The sequence below is a fragment of the Carassius gibelio genome, chromosome B23 (genome assembly GCF_023724105.1).
Source record: "Carassius gibelio isolate Cgi1373 ecotype wild population from Czech Republic chromosome B23, carGib1.2-hapl.c, whole genome shotgun sequence".
In the NCBI taxonomy this organism is placed as follows: Eukaryota; Metazoa; Chordata; class Actinopteri; order Cypriniformes; family Cyprinidae; genus Carassius; species Carassius gibelio.
Genome location: NC_068418.1, coordinates 26365396 through 26380395, shown reverse-complemented (window position 1 = coordinate 26380395; position 15000 = coordinate 26365396). Strand labels below are relative to the sequence as shown.

The 15000-nt window shown below is 33.6% G+C and overlaps 1 protein-coding gene across 1 annotated transcript in view; it reads left to right on the top strand.

Moving 5' to 3' along the window:
* LOC128012010 (calcitonin gene-related peptide type 1 receptor) overlaps positions 1-12613 on the top strand; it is a 26903-nt gene extending 14290 nt beyond the window's left edge. Inside the window, exons 5-13 of the mRNA XM_052594914.1 lie at positions 1160-1272; positions 1350-1441; positions 2029-2155; positions 5467-5626; positions 5731-5791; positions 5880-5943; positions 7352-7570; positions 8322-8363; positions 8910-12613. Coding sequence (XP_052450874.1) covers positions 1160-1272; positions 1350-1441; positions 2029-2155; positions 5467-5626; positions 5731-5791; positions 5880-5943; positions 7352-7570; positions 8322-8363; positions 8910-9140 — 1109 coding nt within the window. The 3' untranslated portion in view covers positions 9141-12613. The remainder of the gene's footprint in view (positions 1-1159; positions 1273-1349; positions 1442-2028; positions 2156-5466; positions 5627-5730; positions 5792-5879; positions 5944-7351; positions 7571-8321; positions 8364-8909) is intronic.
* The last annotated feature ends 2387 nt before the right edge of the window (positions 12614-15000 follow it).

Below are 15000 nucleotides of genomic sequence, written 5' to 3'. Positions count from 1 at the left end.
CCGCCGCGGTACCCCCGAAGCAATCTAAAATAGTCTGAATATAAACACTTATTATAGGTGCACCCTAGTGATTCAGGACAAGATAAAAACACGGTTTGGAAAATGGATTCATGGTGTACTCGCTTATTATATACATTTTTCTACATTTTGAACACAAACAAAGTTACGGACCGCAGCTCTGATTGGTTGTTTTTTACCGGGAGCAATGTATTTCTGCAAATGGCAATAGGACACTGGGAGGAGCCAGAGGAGCTTGATTTATTCACAGATTATCTGTCTCATATTCTACTGTCAGGACATAATGACAGGTTTAACAAATATGTAAAAAATATATTTTTACAAAAGTTACCTACTGCAGCTTTAACAGTTAAAACGGAATTCAAATGAACTTTTTAATAAATTGCTTATAGATTGTATTAGTTTCTTGATGAAACATGCTTTTTGTGTTTTGTTTACTGACACTCAATTTAACCATTTAAGTAGAAAAGTAAACCTGAATTTGTGAATAAATAAAATGCAAAAATTAAAATGTAATTTGGGGAAAAAATTATTTTGTATTTCTAGGGCCCTAAAAATGAAATTCATTCATTAGTTTTTTTATTACTCAAATCAAACTTGAAATTAGTTTTATTAACTTGTGTCAAGATTTCAGTTAATTTTTTATTATTAGCACTTAATTTAACCATTAAAATTTAATAAATAAAAAAACTATTGTAATAAAGTGTTAATAAATTGTATTAGTTTCATGATTCCAACTAATGAAATATGCTTTTTTTGTTTATGAACACTTAATTTAACCTGTAAAGTGAAAATTAAAAATATATTTACACAATTAAACTTGTAGTTGTTAAATTGTTTAATGATTTCAATTAATGTACCACGCTTTTGGATGAATAGCACTTAAGTTAACCATTAAAATATAATTATTTAACTTTTTTTTAACTTTTTTATTTTATTTAAATTTTTTAGAATTATTTAACTTTTAATTAGTCGTTGTTAAATTACATCAGGATTTAAATTAATTACACATGCGTAAGATTAACAACACTTAATGTAACCATTAAAACAGAAATAAATAATAATAAAAAAGAATCCACAAGAATCTAGAAGAAAAACAAAAGAATATTTCCCAAATGAAGAGTGTGATGTTTCTGGTCAGAGAAAGTGAGCAAAGTGTGTGACTCGGACGGTCAGTGGTTTCATCATCCGGTCAGCAACCGCCTGTGGACCAACTACACGCAGTGCTCAGCGGACACTCACCATAAACGAGAGGTCAGAGCTTCACTTTTACACATTAAAGCAATGATTCACAATCCTGCCTGCCCTGACGTGTGTGTGTGTGTGTGCAGTTCATCCTGGTGAATTACTATCTGGTGATGGTGGGACACGGGCTGTCCATCATATCGCTGTCCATCTCCATCTGCATCTTCTCACACTTCAAGTACGTCCTGAAGACTGATGATGTTTCTCTCAGTGTGTGATCAGTAGAGCAGAACACATGGCTTTATGTGACTCTTTAAAGAAGACTTTTCTGCTCAGCATTTATTTGATCCAAAATAAAGCAAAAGCAGTAAAATTTTTAAATATTTTTATTTTTAAAATAATTATTTTCTATGTGAATATCTATTAAAGTGTAATTTATTTCTGTGATGCTCCGCTGTATTTTCAGCATCAGTCTTCAGTGTCACATGATCTTCAGAATGATTTGCTGCTAAAAAAAATTTTGTTAACCTTTTTATTAAATTGCTATTACATTTAACAATTTCATCCAATTAGTCATTATTTTTTTATTGTTAATTATTACTAAAATTTTTTGATTTTGAATTTTGATAATTGAACCATTTTTATTATTATTATGTATTTAATTTTGAAGTCGAGTACATTTTTAATTTTTCAGCATTTATCTCCAATAGAAAGCTTTTGTAACGTTATACACTGAGCAGAAGAGAACTCTTTAGAAACACTGAAATCTGAGTGTTTGAGAGGGTTTGGGCTGGCAGTGTGAGTGAATGGCTGCTGTTTGTGCAGGTGTTTGAGCTGCCAGCGGATCACTCTTCATAAAAACATGTTCACCTCCTTCATCCTGAACTCGATCGCCACCATCGCCTGGTTCTACATCGTCAGAGATCAGAGACCAGAGAACCCCATGGATTCGGTAGGTGCAGATATACTTGATACTAGGGCTGTAGTACCAAACAAAACCAGATTTGCATGATGTCGCGAGTGAAAACGTGTGGAAAACGCTAGGCACGCCGCTTTCTCCTTTTCTCCAAAGCAATCTGTAGCCTGCACTCTACGCTCGCGCTCCAGTGGCGTCTGCTGTTGCAAGGCAACCATGACCCGCTCTCCATGAAGACGCAGAAGTTTCAGCAAAAAATAAATGGATTTCCAGTCCTAACATCCCTTGCCGTAGCTCTGCTAATAGATTCATTTAAAAAATGGCTATCCTTGTACAGCTGTTTCTCCATCTTGGCTTAGCTTTCAGTATTGTTCCGGGAAAGGATGTGCATGACAAACGGTGCACTTGCTGCGACCTGAAAAATTTAGATGTGTCTAATTTAATTTTCTACCTGAATCATTGCCTGAGCTCTCGAATTGATTCAAAAGATCCACGAAACCACTCCGAACTCCCGAATTGACTCAAATGATTCGCAATCCCCAAACTGACTCAAATGATTCGCGATCCCCAAACTGACTCAAATGATTCGCGATCCCCAAACTGATTCAAATGATTTGCGAACCCGCTCCGTACTCCCGAATTGACTCAAATGATTCGCGATCCTGCTACGAACTGATTTAAATGATTCGCGATCCCCAAACTGAGTCAAATGATTCGCGATCCTGCTACGAACTCCCGAACTGATTCAAATGATTTGTGATCCCCGAATCGACTCAAATGATTCGCGATCCCGCTCCGAACTCCCGAACTGATTCAAAAAATTTGCGATCCCCAAACTGACTCAAATGATTTGCGATCCCGCTCCGAACTCCCAAACTGACTCAAATGAATCACGCTCCGAACTCCCAAACTGACTCAAATGAATCATGCTCTGAACTCCTGAACTGACTCAAATGATTCACAATCTGAAGTTCCCATCCAAATCAAATGACACTCCCAGCGCTTCTATTGGCTTAGTTCTCTAATTTCATAACATTTACTGATCTTAAGGTACGAAAAGTATGTTGTTAACAAATAAAATATCAATATTTCCATTCCGAACTGCTTTCCACGTCGAAACATCCACGAACATAACCAGGTGAGCAGATCACTCTCATTCATACATGCATTTGAATACACCGAATAATGCAGTGAAAGAACAAACTCAAAATGCACACGCACACTAGTATGACTTCATCATGTAACTTTACATTAGCCTAGATGCGTGCACTTTTTAGGCACGATTTGTTTAGTTTTTGAATATACTTATATATGAGTATATATATATGAGCATCATGAGCTGTCTCTCATAAACACTTACTGTAACTTACTCTACAATTTACTGTACTGCCGCAAAAAAGAATAATAGGAAAAATCATTACAAACATAACATAATGTATATATGCTATTTAAATCAAATCTGCTTTGTTAAAAAGTTTATATATATATATATATATATATATATATATATATATATATATATATATATATATATATATATATATATATATATATATATATGCAAACCAAAACGAATTAATAAAAATGTACAAAATCTGCATAGACATATTAGCAAAACTACAAAACTTAATTTACTTAAGTTTTGTAAAAAAATCATACATATTTTTAGATCTTTACTAAAACCTTTATATATATATATATATATTTGTTATTTGAAATAAAATTAAATACCAAAAATCTACCTATTTTACTTCAGTTTTCTTTTCAGCGTTTCATTTTTTTTAGTTTAACGAAGTACCAAAATAACTCAAACTAAGTGAACTATAACTAGTAAAACTATATGGACATATTCACAAAACAACAAAAACTTGTACTCATGCATTTAAATACACTAAAACATTTGCTAAAATTAAAGTAAAAACTGAAAAAAAATGTAATTCAAAATATTAACAAAAATTATAATAGTATATCAATGATACTGAAATAATAGTAACGTATATATATATATATATATATATATATATATATATATATATATATATATATATATATATATATTATATAATGTGTTTCCTACATAATATAATATTTAAAAGTCATCTTAAGGTTAAATATTATAATAACTTCATATTTCATCCATTTGCTTTTGTTCAATTACAAAATAAATGTATATAAATATACATTATCTGATTTAATAATCTGTCGTCATAATTCCTTGCATATGTGTGTGTGTAAAAATGCTTGGCAATAAATCTCATTCTGATTTTGGAACCAATTATTTGATTCAGCTGTCTAGTAAACAGTATAAATGACTTCTATATGATGTAATGATATATGATAATATAATAAAGACTTTTTGTGTGTATTTATGTATGTATGTATACTTATATATATATATATATACACAGTGGTGTGAAAATGTTTTCACCCCCTTCCGTTTTTTGCATATTCACATAGTCACACTTGAATGATTCAGATCATCAAACAAATTTGCATATAACACAAAGATAACCTGAGTAAACACAAAATGCAGTTTTCAAATAATGTTTTCATTTATTAAAGGGAAAAAGCTGTCCAAACCTGACTGGCCCTACGTGAAAAAGTAATTGCCCCCTTAATCTAATAACTGATCAATCCATTGAATAGTCTTGGTTATAATCAAGATATTTTGTGGCAAATGTGAGAAGAGCCTTTGTGTTATTTTTGGTCAGCAGTAGCTTTTTCCTTGGACCTCTCCCATTGATCCTGTTTTCACCTAGTCTCTTTTAGTGGTCAACCGATATTGGGTTTTTTAACAGCCGATGCCTTGATATCTTGGGAAGCAAGGGGCATAATAGCCAATATAAAGCCAATACAATTTTTTTGTAATACTTAAGAAAAGTGTAATCATTTGACAATGGATTAAAAAATTATGTATAAACAAAACAAACTTTAGATGACAAGTTTAAAGTTAAAGCATTCGATTCACACGGATTTGACTAAGTCTGTAAGGTTTATGAAATTAAATGTTGCATTAGTCATTCAAAGATTTGTTAAAATTATATAAATACATAAGTGCCGTCAAAATAACCACCCCAAACATATCGGCCACGTAGAAAAACGTATTCCTCTGCCAATATTTGAAAAATGCCAAATATCGGCCGATATATCGGTCAACGACTAGTCTCTTTCTTATTGTTGAATCATGAACACTGATCTCAGTTGAGGCGAGTGAGGCCTGCAGTTCTTTATATCTTGTTCTGGGTTTTTCTATGACCTCCTGGATGAGTCGCTCTTGTGCTCTTATATACAGTTAGTATATTATGAAGTGGAGTACATCAGTTGTTTTTAACAGTGTTGATGTTCAGTCTCAGATCGGCTGTAAGCTGCTGGCTAGTATCATGCAGTACACCTCCTGCTCCAACTATTTCTGGATGCTGTGTGAAGGGATCTACCTGCACACGCTCATCATCGTGGCCGTGTTCACGGGAGAACAGCAGCTGGGCTGGTATTACGTCCTCGGCTGGGGTTTGTGCCACCCACAGCATATATCTTATAATATCATATAGTCTTCTGTTGCCTTCATAATCTAATGTTCAAGAAATGAAAGATTTGTTGTCTGTTTTTTCCAGGTTTCCCAGTGATCCCTGCAGTCCTGTATGCTGTAGCGCGTCTGCACTTGCACGATGACAGGTAAACATCACACTTCTGGATTTCACTCTAAAGATGAAAATGTTCTCTTGTTATTCCTGAAATGCCTAATATTTGACGTTTACTCCAGGTGTTGGATCATAAATTCAAAGCTGCTGTACATCACAAACAGCCCCGTACAAGTCGCTCTGCTGGTGAGCTTCATCATCATCATCACACGCAAAAAAATAAATAAAAAATACAAAAATTACATTTAAGAGTAATTTGGTACTTTACTTGTTACACTACCAGTCAAAAGTTTTTGAACGGTAAGATTTTTAGTATTTTAAAGAATTCTCTTCTGTGTCAGCATTTATTTGATCCAAAATACAGTAAAAAAATTTAATATTTTTTACTATTTAAAATAACTAATTTCTAAGTGAATCTGTGTTAAAGTGTAATGTATTTCTGTGATGCTCCGCTGTATTTTCAGCACCATTCCTCCAGTCTTCAGTGTCACATGATCTTTAGAAATCATGAAAATATGATGATTTTCTGCTCAAGAAACATGTATTATTATTATTATCATGTTGAATGTTGAATTTTTTTCTTGTTTCTTTGATGAATAGAAATTTCAACATAAAAGCATTTATCTGAAATAGAATTCTTTTCTAACCAGTGTTGGGGCTAGTTACATATTACATATTACTCTCAAAAATAGTAATGTCTTACTTTACTTTATTACTCCCTGGAGAAAGTAACTAGTTATATAACTAGTTATATTACTAGGCTGGTCTGTCCCTGCTATCGGTATTTTGCAGAGTATCTTTCTGAAAGACAGCGATTCGACGGAAGAAAGAGGTAACATTTCTTCTACTACATACGAGGCAACAAGCTTATTTATCTCGGATTTAGATGTTGGTAGTACTTTATGTTAAAATGGAAGTTTTTGCTGCTTGTGGGGCTGCTCGTTCATGTCACTCTGTCGCTTCGCAACGAGCTTGATGTGTCCCGTAGGTTATTTATTATTTTCCTTCCATTGAACATATTCAAAATAATAGGGGTGCTCCGATCGTTATGCGCTTCTCGTCAGTACACCTGTTCTGTAATCAACGGTTAATTCCATCAGGTGCGTGATTTCACATAGAGCAGCTGTTACTACACAGAGCCGTTGTTAACTGAGAAGATGCGCAAATCCACGTTCATTTTCAGCGTTTATTGGCATGGTTGTATGAACATAGGTTCACGCACCTGATGAAATTAACTGCTGATTAGAGAACCGGCTTTACTGACGAGATGCGCATTGTCTTTATCACTTTTGATCAATTTAATACATCCTTGCTAAATAAAAGTAATAGTTTCTATAACCTCCATATATATATATACATTTTAAAATATATTCAAATAGTAAGAAGTTATTTTAAATAGTAAAATATTTCAAATTTTTACTGTGTTTGCTGTTGTTTAGATCAAATAAATGCAGGCCTGGTGAGCAGAAGAGACTTCTTTCTGTTCAAAAGTGTTTGACTGCTTGTGTATTTGAAAACGTAATCAGGTTATACAGTAAGTGGTGTTGCTTGTAATGCATTTCCTCTCATACTGACCTCTCTCTTCACCCGACAGGTGAACCTGTTCTTCCTGCTGAACATCGTGCGGGTGTTGATCACCAAACTGCGGGTCACTCACTGCATCAAAACTAACTTCTACATGAAGGCTGTTCGTGCCACCATCATCCTGGTTCCTCTGCTGGGCGCTCAGTTCATCCTGGTGCCTATGGAGCCCAGCGGACATGTCTCTCGAGCCGTCTACGAGTTCTTCATGAACATCTTCAACCATTTCCAGGTGATGAACTTGCATGAACTACAAACATGCATCACAGATATGTAAAATCAGCCCGTAAGGTGTTTTGTTTCTGTAGCTAATGAAATAAACGCCCCCGGTCAGCATGCGTCGTCTCATTAGGAGCACGCCCCGATGTTGCACAAAGACAAAAAACTGAGTACGCTCTTAATAATAAAGGTGCTTCATGATGCCATAGAACAACCCTTTTTTTGTGTAAATGATTCGATAAAGAACCTTTAGCATCTGGAGAACCTTTATCTTTCATGAACGCTTTTTGGCAAAATAATGTTCTTCAGATTAAAATAAAGGTAAAAAAGAGATGCTTCTTTAAAGAACCTTTGACTGAATGCTTCTTTGTGGAAACAAAAATGGTTCTTCTATTGAATTCCTGCGAAGAACCTTTAAAAGCACCTTTATTTTGCAATGAAATTTCAGCAAAATAGGCAATAATATATGTGATATATGGCTTATCTCACAATTCTCTTTACATACTTACATTTTTACAACTTGTATATAGAAGCATAATTGTGAGAAAAGAGTCAGAAGTGAGGGATGGAAAAAAGTTTCAATTACCTTTTTTTATTTGTGTATTCAATGGCACTTTCCAATTTGATGGTCTTTCATATTCAGTTAAAGTTAATTTTATTTCAAATTCCAAAAATCTTTCTAATGGTTTTGATTTTAGATAGTTAGTTAGTAATAATAAGCTGGTCTTACGGTGTGTTTTACTGAGAGTTTGTGTTTTCTGCAGGGTCTCCTGGTGGCCGTAATCTTCTGCTTCTGCAATGGAGAAGTATGACTTAATTATTTCATTAATTAATAATTAATACCTCATTAATCAACCTTGTTAATCTTTAGATGAATATTAAATTAAATAATATTAAAGTAATATTAACATGAATTTTGAACTTCATTATTATTACTATTATTATTATTATTATCGTGCATTATTAAAATTAAGGGTTTAAAATGTACAATTGAATACAATTTAATGCAATTAAAAAGTCTTGGCTGAGATACAACTATTTGAATCTGAGGGTGCAAAAAAATATAAATATTGACAACCTTTAAATTTGTCTGTTTACAAAATATCTTCATGTAACATGATCTTTATTTAATATCCTAATGATTTTTGGCATAAAAGAAAAATCTATAATTTTGACTCATACAGTGTATTGTTGGCTATTGCTACAAATACACCCCAGCGACTTAAGACTGCTTTTGTGGTCAAGGGTCATATATATATGTATATATACTGTATATGTGTGTGTGTGTGTGTGTGTGTGTATCAGGACCCAATTGGCTTTGGAAAATGAAATGAAGATGCATGTTTGCGCAGGTGCAGTCGGCGCTGCGGCGTAAGTTTGCGCAGTATCGTGGTCAGCGGAAGCGCCGGCGTCTGGTGACCAATGACTTTCACAGTAACTACCACACAAACTCGTCCATCACCGAGACCAGCCGCGTCACCATCGGCCTCGAGCCCAGCCTCGCCAACGGTCAGAGAAACGGCAGCGTCTGCTCCAGCCACGGGCCCATGAGCTGCGACGTGCTCGAGTGCACGGAAATATGAGCATCTGTCTCATCATGCACGTATAATATCACCAACACTACACAGGACTCCCAGCTAACACACACATGTTCTAAGAACGGTTTGCTAACATTTACATAAAAGCTGCAGTCTGTATGTTTTGTCTCTTTGTCGCCATCTCTCTTTGAAACCTGCAATTGCAGTTATTTGCAGAATCATCTTCTTTGCGTGAGTTGTGCTCCGGCATGGCTCCAGCACGGATGAATGTAATGTTTTGAGTGGATATTAACTGTACTTCAGAATCACAGATCTACGTCTTGGAATATATGACCCAAATAAGCATTTTCACTGGATATTGTCATATGAACGAGTAAGTTATAAGTCTGCCACTTTTGTTCTGACCAACTGACTAAAAAAAGCTTTAAGATACATTACGCTACAGTGGTGATTAAATCTAATGCTCATATTACTTCAAACCATGTAAATTATTATTATTACTATACTTTGTTATAAAACTTTTCATGTTACCATCAGCATTGCGTGTAGTGTGTATTAGCGTTACATGTAGATTTGGTCATACAATTCGAATTTCATATAAAGAAATTATTTTTACCCAAAAAGCAAATTATTCTTCCTTTATAACCGGTTCTCTTTGAAATATAAATGTGTGTAATCCCAGGCAAATTCAAATTAGAAAACATTATTATAAGATAACCTTTGTGAATCGGGCTAAGGTACAGAGACTGGGTGCTTATGTACTTGCTCAAAAATAGATTTTTTTATAATTTTTAAAAAAAAAAAAAAAAAAACAAGTTAGGGACTGCAGCTTTAAGTTGCGAAAACTTACGAAAATTTAAATGCTCTCTAAACGTCCAGATTTTAAATATTTACAAAAAAACAAAAGCCTGTTTTTTTCTCGGAAGTGGGAATGTTACTTTTGAATATTTAAACACAATTTAAAGTAATGGATTTAGGTTCTAAAAACGTTATGGGAACATTGTTTTGAAATGTTTCTTACAACTTTCTACTAACTTTATTTTCACCTTAAATATGTTATTTAAACATTTATTTTTAATATTCTATCAATGTTAAAATGTCCAGTTCAGTTTTAATTATGATTAACGTTATTTAAAGACTACAAAAACATTCTGCTAACAGTATTTTCACCTGAAGTATAAAAGTAATTTGAAAGTTATATATATATATTTTTTTACATATTCTAAGAATGTCAAAATGTCAAGATTGGAATGTTATTTAAAATAATAAATAATAATTAAAGGGAACTAAGATTCGAAGAACATTACGAGAAGGTTGTTTTCTTGTAGCATTATGAGAAAGTTTACGAAATATTAATGAAGTTATAGAAAACGTCTGCTTAAAATTAAAAACGATTTGTCCTTTTTTTTTTTATAACTTTTAAAAAACATTTGTGAGAATGTTCCCCGTTAGCTAAAAATGTTTAAAAATGTAAGAGGAAAGTCCATCTGAAATGTGAAAACAGAAAACAATGTATAAATAATGTATTTTGTCCTAAAATTTCAGAATGTTTTTTAAAACCACATAACTACAAGAATGTTAATTCGTAACTTTGAGAAAACCTGAAAGTTAGCTAAAGTTCTGAGATCATTCCCTGTTAGCTGGGTTGTATTTCTGTTACATGTTTTTGTTATGGATTAATACATGTATTAGTGTTTTATTTGTACTTTTAAACACTTTGTAGCCTATTTGTATATTTAAACACATCAGTCTGACTGTAAAGTTGCTGTTAGCACCATTTATTCAGTCTAAATTGTTCACATATTTATATTTTAATATAAATGGAAGGATTGTGTTCATATGGAGAAACAAACAAACAGATATTTCGCTTGTCCGTCTTACGGCATACTTAACCAATAAGCAAGATAATCATACAAATAGACAAATGCAAAGGAGATTTTCCACTTAATATTAGATTGCATTTTCAATTTGTTTCTATAGCATATGCCTTCAGAACACTTGGAATACGGAATGAGGTGCATGGGATAATTTTATGACATTTGAAACCTTTTTGTAAAATGATTGAAGAAGGCTACAATTCATAATTGAAAGCATTTTTCATTTGTGATCCAAAAGAAAAAAGGTAGGCCAAATATGGCTTTAGAAGAGCATCGGATGGACTAAATTATTTACTTAAGTTGTAAAAGGGGTAAATAAATATAAACTATAGGAGAGAATGCGAGCAAAATATGGGTTAGGCGTAAAAGAGCACATAGTGTTAGGGACCCATATACCTGAAATCTGCTTAGGGACACCAAATCACTAAAGTTTAGGTCAAAAGTTTACACCCTCGTTTCAGAATCTGCAAAATGTGTATTATTCTACCAAAATAAGAGGGATTATACAAAATCCCTGTTATTGTTTATTTAGTACTGACTTAAATAAGATATTTCACACAAAAGATGTTTACACGCAGTCCACAAGAGAATAGAATGCATTTAGATCCCATGCATTTAGATCACAGTAAATGTAACTTAATCTTCTTGAAGCTATCTTCTGTAGCCTCTGAAGGGCAGTACTAAATGAAAAACATATGAAATGTAAACAAAACAAGAAAAACAGCTACACATCTCCATTCTGATCAAAAGTTTTCACACCCCAGCTTTTAATGCATGGTTTTTCCTTCTGCAGCATCAGTGAGCGTTTGAAGCTTCTGTAATTGCTGCATATGGGTCCTTCAGTTGTCCTCAGTCTGAAAAGATGGATCCTTAAATCATACAGTCATTGATAGAAAGGGTTCAAATACACAAAAATGCTGGAAAACCAAAGAATTAGTGGGAGCTGAAGGATTTTTCTGAAGAACAGCAGGCAGTTTAACTGTTCGGGACAAACAAAAGACTCATGAACTATCACCTAACAAACAAAACAAAAAAAAACAGCTGTGGATCATTCAGCTAACAACACAGTATGAAGAGTCAAGGGGATGAAAACTTTTGAACGGGATCTTTTTATAAGTCAAACTATTATTTTCCCTTGTAAACTATACATCTTTTATGTGAATTATCTTATTGAGGTCAGTACTAAATAAACTATAGCATGCATTTTGTATGATCCCTCTTATTTTGGTAAAATTAACATTTTGCAGATGCTGAAAGGGGGTGTAAACTTTTGACATCAACTGTAAGCCCTGCCTTGGGTATTGCTAGGGTAGTGCACTAGGTAGTGTGCATGTGCTCTCGGGAGGTTTGCGCAAGAGAGAGCAGAAAGAGAAAGATATCAGGACTTTTTATATATACTGTATTAAAATACGTTGTTGTAAATAAGATGTTGTATAGCTAAGCACTTGTTAATTTTTTTCACTCAATGTATCCGCTTCATGAGCCCTTAGAGGGGAATTTTTCTGTTTCTGTTTTTTTATGATTTACTTTTTTTGAGGGAAAATGCAAAGAGACAACATTCCACTTTGACTTGTTAATATTGGAATATGACTATTTGTGTAATGAATCTAGTGAAACTCAATAAAAGTACTTGCATTTGAACTTTTGTTACTGTACTGCATGAAGAATTGGTGTTCTAGCTGCATCTCCCATTTGCTCTTTTTACATTGACTATCACTCTATATAGATTAATAAAAAATCAGATACAACAATAATTTTATATATAGTTATTACAATATATACTGATGAATAAATTCAACATGCCCTTCAATGGTCTGAGAGACTGGATGCTTTCAACTGATTTTTAATTGAACTTTCACCAACTAAACTACAGCTCAAACTATTTCAAATATAGGGGAATTAAGCTCCTTAATGTAATTGACTACAAAGTATTGGACTGTTTTAGTGCCTACAACACAACTAAATCATAATTGAGATATTTGTGAATATCATATGACCCCTTTAAGCTGGAACCCCTCCGATTCAAATTCAACTTTGTGACTTTGATCATTCAGTTAAAAAAAAATCAGCAGCAAAATCCAGTTCATAAGAGCTATCCATTTTAAAAATTTGACCACTTGATGATTTTAAAAAACATGCAGTGATCCTTTCGAAACTCTGAATCAAACCATTTCATTGCAAAGTGATTCTGTTTCGATTCGCTTCAATCAAGTCACATATAGTGAATCATTAGATTCAAACTGGGACTTCAAAGTATGTATCGTGAATTGTTTGAATTAGATCGGATTTTGAAGCGCAGATTGCAAATCATTTGATTCAGATCAGAAGTTTGGAGTGTGTTTCACGAATCATTTGATTCAGATCGGAAGTTTGGAGTGTGTTTCACGAATCATTTGATTCAGATCGGAAGTTTGGAGTGTGTTTCACGAATCATTTGATTCAGATCAGAAGTTTGGAGTGTGTTTCACGAATCATTTGATTCAGATCAGAAGTTTGGAGTGTGTTTCACGAATCATTTGATTCAGATCAGAAGTTTGGAGCGTGTTTCACGAATCATTTGATTCAGATCAGAAGTTTGGAGTGTGTTTCACGAATCATTTGATTCAGATCAGAAGTTTGGAGCGTGTTTCACGAATCATTTGATTCAGATCAGAAGTTTGGAGCGTGTTTCACGAATCATTTGATTCAGATCAGAAGTTTGGAGCGTGTTTCACGAATCATTTGATTCAGATCAGAAGTTTGGAGCGTGTTTCACGAATCATTTGATTCAGATCAGAAGTTTGGAGCGTGTTTCACGAATCATTTGATTCAGATCAGAAGTTTGGAGTGTGTTTCACGAATCATTTGATTCAGATCAGAAGTTTGGAGCGTGTTTCACGAATCATTTGATTCAGATCAGAAGTTTGGAGCGTATTTCACGAATCATTTGATTCAGATCAGAAGTTTGGAGTGTGTTTCACGAATCATTTGATTCAGATCAGAAGTTTGGAGTGTGTTTCACGAATCATTTGATTCAGATCAGAAGTTTGGAGTGTGTTTCACGAATCATTTGATTCAGATCGGAGCTTTGGAGCGCGGATCACAAATATTTTGTTTCAGATCGAGACCTCGGAGAGTGTATTGTGAATCTTTTTTTCCTGATTTCTTTCTTTTTTTCTTAAACAGTACAAAAACATTAAACCATTAAGGCAGTGCAGCTGTAAAAAGGTGAAAGAAAGAAAGTATGCACAGATACAAATCCCTTAAGAAAGCTAAAGAAAAAAGTAATAAATCTACAACTTAACGATGAACAGAGATGCAGTTTTCACTGTTTTTAGATTAACTAAGCTTCAGATATTTTCCATATACTTTTCCAGATCAACTTTGACTCATGAGGTGTTTGAGACAGATTTTTGTTTATGTGTGTGAAATTTAGCTAGCAGGAAACACAAATTAATTAAGTTATATTTCCCTATATTCCCTTTTAAGTAGTCAAACAAAGAAAACAAAGTGAAACTGGATGAACATTAAATATACCTGACCAAAATGTCTTTGTGTGGGTACACTAACAAAACCTTCCAGAACAGGTTGTTGTAATAGACAGTTTATAGCCTACAAAATTTTCTCTAATGGTTATACTTTAGGTATTACAAACATAAACAAACCTTTCCAAAACATTAGTAATGTTTCTGTTTTTGTTATAGCCTAAAGAGAACCTATACAGTGTTCCCTAAAGGTTATTTTGTAGGTTTTATTTGATGTATTTTACCTTGTTAAGCCACAGCTTCTGCACCACATCCTCTCTCTGGTTCCTGAGGATGCTATCCTCGTAACATTAATAGACGCAAAAGTCCGTGAAGTTTTCATTTATTGAGTTTCAGGATACTGAATGTACAGATGCATTGTTCATATGAACGCAGAATGAGTCACTCTTAAGATGCGCTGTCCTCGTACTCAACACAAGAAGAATGGAACAGTACATGAAGGACATCCAAGCTTCTGTTGAAGTGTTCTACTATTTTCTCTGTATTCATCAAGGTCTTTATTAA